Below are 7,500 nucleotides of genomic sequence, written 5' to 3' on the forward strand. Positions count from 1 at the left end.
CACCGATCTCCAGTGCACAAGTAGAGTAGTGGACCTGGCCTGGTTTTTAAAAGTGTGTAAACTCTTGGCTCTCAGTGATCAGCAGACATGTCACCCAAACCCTCTCTCTCTCTCTCTCTCTCTCTCTCTCTCTCTCTCTCTCTCTCTCTCGTTCCCAGCGTATGTGAGAACGGCTCCCTGGTTTGCACCGACCAGCCCTGCCCTGTCTACGAACCCTGGGCGCCGTGGAGCGCCTGCTCCGCCTCCTGTGGGTGGGGCCAGAGGACCAGGACACGCCCCTGTCAGGACGCAGAAGGCGGGCCCTCCTGTAATGCCACCGCCCAGACGGAGACCTGCGTTCTGCCAGCCTGTCCTGGTCAGTAAACATATGAGCACTGAAGGTGGATGATTTTGAACTTTTGAACTTTGCCCTTTTGAACTTTGTGCCCTGCCTCACTCCATCCATGTCAGCTGGGTGTGAGTTGGGAGAGTGGTCGTCCTGGAGTGAGTGCAGCGCCTCGTGTGGCGGCGGAGTGTCTGTGCGGAACAAGACTGTGCTACAGGAGCCTGAGCCCGGTGGACAGGCCTGTCCCTCTCCCCTGGAACAACACACGGCCTGTAACACCAACAGCTGCAGGCCAGGTAACCTCAACTCACCTTAACACGCTCTGGTTCACACGTACGTCCATTGCTGCAGGCCAGGTAACCTCAACTCACCTCAACACGCTCTGGTTCACACGCACGTCCACTGCTGCAGGCCAGGTAACCTCAACTCACCTCATCACGCTCTGGTTCACACGCATGTCCACTGTGAGAATGGGCTCTATGCTTAAGTTACTGTACAACATGCCACCCGGAATATGAGACCAGTCCTATGAATGGATCTGTTGTCAGGCAGAATTGTCAACTCAATACACTCAATTTTCATCGGTCGCTCTGTTTATTGCTCAGCGGCCTCCTGTCTCTTCTCGCCCTTCAAATCCAAACACAGCTCACTCTTACTGGGCCTTCAAATCCAAACACAGCTCACTCTAACTGGGCCTTCAAATCCAAACACAGCTCACTCTAACTGGGCCTTCAAATCCAAACACAACTCACTCTTACTGGGCCTTCAAATCCAAACACAGCTCACTCTAACTGGGCCTTCAAATCCAAACACAGCTCACTCTAACTTGGCCTTCAAATCCAAACACAGCTCACTCTAACTGGGCCTTCAAATCCAAACACAGCTCACTCTAACTGGGCCGTAGCCCGATTGGACACGCCGCTTCATTTGTAGTTCTTGAAAATAGTGAAATTCTATGTCGGCCGTACCTTTTCCGGCCTTCCCAGCATGTGGTCTCGGGACGACTCACAGACCACCTGCTGTTCAAGGGCTCTCTGGAGGTCATGGGGTCACAACACACACATGAGGACTCTACTGTGCTCTGCTCAGTGGCGTATTTAGGCATGGGCGACATGGGCTGTTCCATCTCACTGCGTCAGCTCGGGGCCGGGGGGGTTCACCCAGGGTGGCATATAAGCTAGAAACGCTACTGGCTCTGCTACCCAGATAGCAAGCGGATCTGGACCATATACAGGCCAGATCTGGCCCTTGTGGCTTAGTTCTGGCCCATATATGGCCCAGAATCATTACACATCCGCTTGCTATCTGGCTACTTGGTGTTTTGTACACATTCATCTCCCGCCTGTACTCTGATGATAACGACAGCGCAACAGTGCAGCATGTCTTGCTCTGTAGTCTATAGTGATGTCCTGATGACCTGTCTGTAGTATATAGTGATGTGCTGATGACCTACCTGTAGTCTATAGTGATGTGCTGATGACCTACCTGTAGTCTATAGTGATGCGCTGATGACCTACCTGTAGTCTATAGTGATGTGCTGATGACCTACCTGTAGTCTATAGTGATGTGCTGATGACCTACCTGTAGTCCGAGCATCGGGAACTGAGCATGCGTGATCAAGCGGACTCTCTTGTTCCTGAACATTCTCTCCTCCGGGTTGGAGTCAGGCGACTTGTGCTCCTCCGTGCTCAGAGCTCCTCTCCCTCTCCATCTCCTCCGCAGCTTCCCCAAGCGCCTCCTCGTACTCCTCCTCCATCTCCTCCACGAGTAGTGCCTGCGTCTTCCTTCTCTCTGGCCAGGCAGGGCTCTCTCTCCCCCTCCGCCCGGGCATCCATCTTGTGTTCTCCCAGGAGGTTCTGCCGAGAACCGCGGGCTCGTTCCGCCTCTCGCTGCCTGAGCGCCTCCTTCTTCTACATTATCCTCCCTCTCATTTCTCCTCCCTCTCTTATCCCTCTCTCATCCCTCCCTCCTCTCATCCCCCTCTCATCCCTCCCTCCTCTCATCCCTCCTCTATCTCATCCCTCCTCTCATCCCTCCTCTCTCTCATCCTGACTCTCTCACATCCCTCCCTCCTCTCATCCCTCCCTCCTCTCATCCCTCCTCCCTCTCATTCCTCCTCCCTCTCATCCCTCCTCTCTCTCATCCCGTCTCTCTCTCATCCCTCCCTCCTCTCATCCCTCCTCCCTCTCATCCCTCTCTCTCATCCCTCCTCCCTCTCATCCCTCCTCTCTCATCCCTCCTCTCTCTCTCATCTCTCCCTCCTCTCATCCCTCCTCCCTCTCATCCCTCTTCCCTCTCTTCCCTCCTCTCATCCCTCCTCCCTCTCTTCCCTTCTAGGCTCAGAACCCTGAGGTCCACGCTGACCTGTGACCCAGAGGTCAAGATCGTTGTTCGCCATTGTTATTCTGTGAGAGAGCATAGGGTCACCCTCATCACAACATGAAATACCTGTTGATGCTTAAGCCCCACCCCCAACCTCAACACCACTCCCCAGACCCATCTATTTTCCAACTGTTCCAAATGTAAGGTTCTGTGTTGTTCTCTTACCACCAGTGTTCTCATTCTATTGGACAGGTTCTTTCACCATGACTGATTTCACAGTTCCTGTGTGTCCCTCATCAATAGACATGGTCATCAGGTAGAGCTTGATAAGAACGCCAACCAGCGGGAGCTGGAAAGCACTAGAATGCCCAGGGACTTAAGCCACACCCCCTGAACATTTACAGTACGGCTGCTTTCGAAATCGCCTACTACTATACTACATACTGCATACTGTATGTACTGCATACTGTACTGATTTTCATAGCAGTATGCAGTATGCTAACCCAGTACATAGCATGCATGATTGTAATGATGATACGAGACAGATCAACTGGACTCATTTTGGCTCTCGTGATTGAAATATAAAATGACACACTGAGACATGAGATCAACTGGACAAATTGTATTGAAATTATGCAAGTATTTCAAGTATTACTGTATCGCTTTGAGATCTGTTTCAGATGTAAAGCGCAATATAAATATAAGTAGGCTATTAGATGTATCAAAGGGAAACGTTTATAATACGACCAATAACAGCTGTCCATTAACATGATCATAAATCCATCAGATCGTGGTCTATCTAAATATTTAATACCTTATAATATTCATATCTTATGAAAACCGACTCGCATTTCGCATGAAACAACGCAGCTGTTTTCTCCGGTGATGTTTACTTCCACGTTCCAATGAAAGGCCGGCCGTACAGTATCCGTACAGTATCTGAGCCGTACAGTATCCGTACAGTATCTGAGCCGTACAGTATCTGAGCCGTACAGTATCTGAGCCCTACAGTATCTGAGCAGTACAATATCTGAGCCCTACAGTATCTGAGCAGTACAGTATCTGAGCCGTACAGTATCTGAGCCGTACAGTATCCGTACAGTATCTGAGCCGTACAGTATCTGAGCCCTACAGTATCTGAGCAGTACAGTATCTGAGCCATACAGTATCTGAGCCGTACAGTATCTGAGCAGAAGCAGGAGGTATCGGGGGAGAAAAATCGGATCCACAAAAATGTGTTAGTTGGATAAACTGACCACATTTTATGATTAAGCATAGCACATGACAAGGCATAAAAATATTATAATATAATACAGTAAGATATTGACCGTCGTAGAGCTTAACTTACAATCGTGTCAACGTCCTTTGGCTGAGGTGATCAAAATCCAGCGGTAGCCAATGATGTTTCCTGCGCTCTGCATTGTGGGAAACAGTATGGTACAAAGTCTGCTCTGATGCATAATACATCCATGATGCATACTGGCAATTTTCCCCTGAATTAGTACGTCATCCGGGTACTTTTCGCATACTGCAGATTTTATTCCAGAGGGAAGCAAAAGAACAGTTCACCCAGGGGCCGAAGAAGTGAGCTGTAAGAAATCTTCCCTGACATCTCTCAACGAGACGATCGAGCAAGCTCCTGGAAAATGTTTAACTCTATTGGCTAAGTATATTGCTCTGTAAATCTTACAGAGCAATATACATGGGATAAATACTTTATAAGAGAGACATGACTATCAGTAGAGTCGATAAATAGAGAGTTGTTGCCTACATGGTAGGCCATTATGCGCTAGCTATCCCTGTAGTTCATAATAGGATATTTAAGTGTATCATATAATAAGCAGACAGGTTCCTAATGCATATAGATCAAACTAGGGACAGCAGCTTAACAGAAGTGGGGAAACAGAAAGCAGACACTCTTGGGATCACTTCCCGTCTTCCTTAACCCATCATCTTTTAAGAATCAAAACTCAAAATGATGCTATTTGATTCATTTTTTGTTAATTGTAGTATCTTCCGATTTTTTTTAAACACTTTTCAAAAAAGTCGATTTCTTTCAACTCAGGGAGCTCTATTAAAGCTGGTTGTACTCACCAGTGTCCAGTCTGTGAAGTGACTGTTCACTTCTTCCTCACCTCTAAACTTCTTGAGCCCATGCTCAGTATGAAGTAGTAGAAGTAACTTTTATTTAACAAAGCAGATTATACCTACATACAAAATCATCAAACAGAACACAACTCAATTAGTCCCAGAGAAACTGTGTTCAGGTTGAATTCATGGACATATCCAGTCTTATCATCCCATTGCTGAAGCCGTCCAAAGGGTAGAAATGAAGAGTAGGTTACTGGATAAAAGCCTGCCAGACGTATCCCGTAGGGTAGGGCTGTAGGGTAGGGCTGTAGGGCTGTAGGGTAGGGCTGTATGGCTGAAGGGTAGGGCTGTAGGGCTGTAGGGTGGGGCTGTAGGGTAGGGCTGTAGGGCTGTAGAGGAGGGCTGTAGGGCTGTAGGGCTGTAGGGGAGGGCTGTAGGGTAGGGCTGTAGGGCTGTAGGGTAGGGCTGTAGGGTAGGGGAGTAGGGCTGTAGGGTAGCACTGTAGGGCTGTAGGGTAGCGCTGTAGGGTAGGGCTGTAGGGCTGTAGGGGAGGGCTGTAGGGTAGGGTTGTAGGGTAGGGCAGTAGGGCTGTAGGGTAGGGCTGTAGGGTAGGGCTGTAGGGCTGTAGGGTAGCGCTGTAGGGCTGTAGGGCTGTAGGGTTGTAGGGTTGTAGGGTAGCGCTGTAGGGCTGTAGGGTAGGGCTGTAGGGCTGTAGGGTAGCGCAGTAGGGCTGTAGGGTAGGGCTGTAGGGCTGTAGGGTAGGGCTGTAGGGCTGTAGGGTAGCGCTGTAGGGCTGTAGGGTAGCGCTGTAGGGTAGGGCTGTAGGGTAGGGCTGTAGGGTAACGCTGTAGGGTAGGGCTGTAGGGTAGAGCTGTAGGGTAGGGCTGTAGGGTAGGGCTGTAGGGTAGGGCTGTAGGGTAGAGCTGTAGGGTAGGGCTGTAGGGTAGGGCTGTAGGGTAGGGCTGTAGGGTAGAGCTGTAGGGTAGGGCTGTAGGGCTGTAGGGTAGCGCTGTAGGGCTGTAGGGTAGCGCTGTAGGGTAGGGCTGTAGGGTAGGGCTGTAGGGTAACGCTGTAGGGTAGGGCTGTAGGGTAGCGCTGTAGGGTAGGGCTGTAGGGTAGGGCTGTAGGGTAGAGCTGTAGGGTAGGGCTGTAGGGCTGTAGGGTAGCGCTGTAGGGTAGGGCTGTAGGGCTGTAGGGTAGGGCTGTAAGGTAGGGCTGTAGGGCTGTAGGGTAGGGCTGTAGGGTAGGGCTGTAGGGCTGTAGGGCTGTAGGGTAGCGCTGTAGGGTAGGGCTGTAGGGCTGTAGGGTAGGGCTGTAAGGTAGGGCTGTAGGGCTGTAGGGTAACGCTGTAGGGTAGGGCTGTAGGGTAGGGCTGTAGGGCTGTAGGGTAGGGCTGTAGGGCTGTAGGGCTGTAGGGTAGGGCTGTAAGGTAGGGCTGTAGGGCTGTAGGGTAGGGCTGTAGGGTAGGGCAGTAGGGCTGTAGGGTAGTGCTGTAGGGTAGGCCTGTAGGCACATCAGGGGGGCTGAGAGGTGAAAAAGGTTCTGGTCTTAAAAATGTATTATTTATGATTTCACACATTTTCTCTTTCCCTTTGTCAAATCTATTAGCATAATGGAATGTTCACGTATGACCACAAAAAGACACGGGTAGCACCTGACCCTTGACCCTGTGTCCCATGCTCCAGAGTGTCCTGCTGGCCAGGTGTTCAGCAGCTGTCCTGGCCGCTGCCCCTTCACCTGCGAGGACCTGTGGCCCCAGACCCAGTGTGTGCCTGGGCCCTGCAACCCCGGATGCACCTGCCCCCCAGGAACGGTCAGTACCGCCATTGTCCACCAGGGGCGCCAGAGCCTTCAGTCGCTCTGCTCCTCGCCTCTGGAACTCCCTCCCCCCTGACATCAGGAATACCCACTCCATGTCCATTTCTGTGTGGAGTTTGCATGTTCTCCCCGTGCCTGCGTGGGTTCCCTCCGGGTACTCCGGCTTCCCCCACCATCATAAAGACATGCAACGTATGAATGTGAATGAATGTTGGTGGTGGTCGGAGGGGCCGTAGGCGCTGATTGGCAGCCACGCTTCTGTCAGTCTGTGCCAGGGCAGCTGTGGCTACAGATGTATCTTATCACGACTGGTATGACTGTGTCTGAATGAATACTGGACTCTGTAAAGCGCTCTGGGTATCATGAAGGGCGCTATATAAATCCAACTTGATTGATTGATCCATGTCCATTTCTAAATCCCACCTGATTTCCCACCAGGCCTATTCACTGTGACTGTTGATGTTTTGTATCTTTTTTCTATTTTATTGTCTTTTTATCCTGTACGGTGACCTTGAGTGACCTGAAAGGCGCCTTATAAATCAAATGTATTATTATTATTATTTTTATTATTTTTATTATTATTATGGCTTCCTATTGGTCAGCGTGGTCAGGGACAGTCAGGGGTTAATCTTGATAGTCAGGTTTGGTTGGGGTTGATCATAACGGTCAGTTTTTTGTCCGGGATGATGAGTGTGGTCAGGGTTTAGGGTTTGTCTGTGGTCAGGGTTAGGGTCTCTGGTGAAAAGCACTCATTCTCCAGCTACAGTAAATGAAAGACTGCAGAGTATAACTTCTCTGTCTTCATGTGATTTTTTGAAGCTTGGTCAAGCTATATGTAATCTTAGACTATCTAACAATAGAATACCAAAGTTAATAGGAAGATACAAAGGACTAGAGAGGAACAAAAGATTTTGTGACCTGTGTGCTGGTGACTTCTCAGGAGA

At 50.0% G+C, this 7,500-nt stretch overlaps 1 protein-coding gene across 1 annotated transcript in view; it reads left to right on the forward strand.

Annotated features, from left to right (window-relative positions):
• sspo (SCO-spondin) overlaps positions 1-7,500 on the forward strand; it is a gene marked incomplete at both ends in the record, with an annotated part of 80,657 nt that overhangs the window by 64,074 nt on the left and 9,083 nt on the right. Inside the window, 3 exons of the mRNA XM_084454546.1 lie at positions 159-355; positions 451-621; positions 6,424-6,551. Coding sequence (XP_084310672.1) covers positions 159-355; positions 451-621; positions 6,424-6,551 — 496 coding nt within the window. The remainder of the gene's footprint in view (positions 1-158; positions 356-450; positions 622-6,423; positions 6,552-7,500) is intronic.

Source organism: Borostomias antarcticus, assembly GCF_949987555.1.
Source record: "Borostomias antarcticus genome assembly, chromosome: 2".
In the NCBI taxonomy this organism is placed as follows: domain Eukaryota; kingdom Metazoa; phylum Chordata; class Actinopteri; order Stomiiformes; family Stomiidae; genus Borostomias; species Borostomias antarcticus.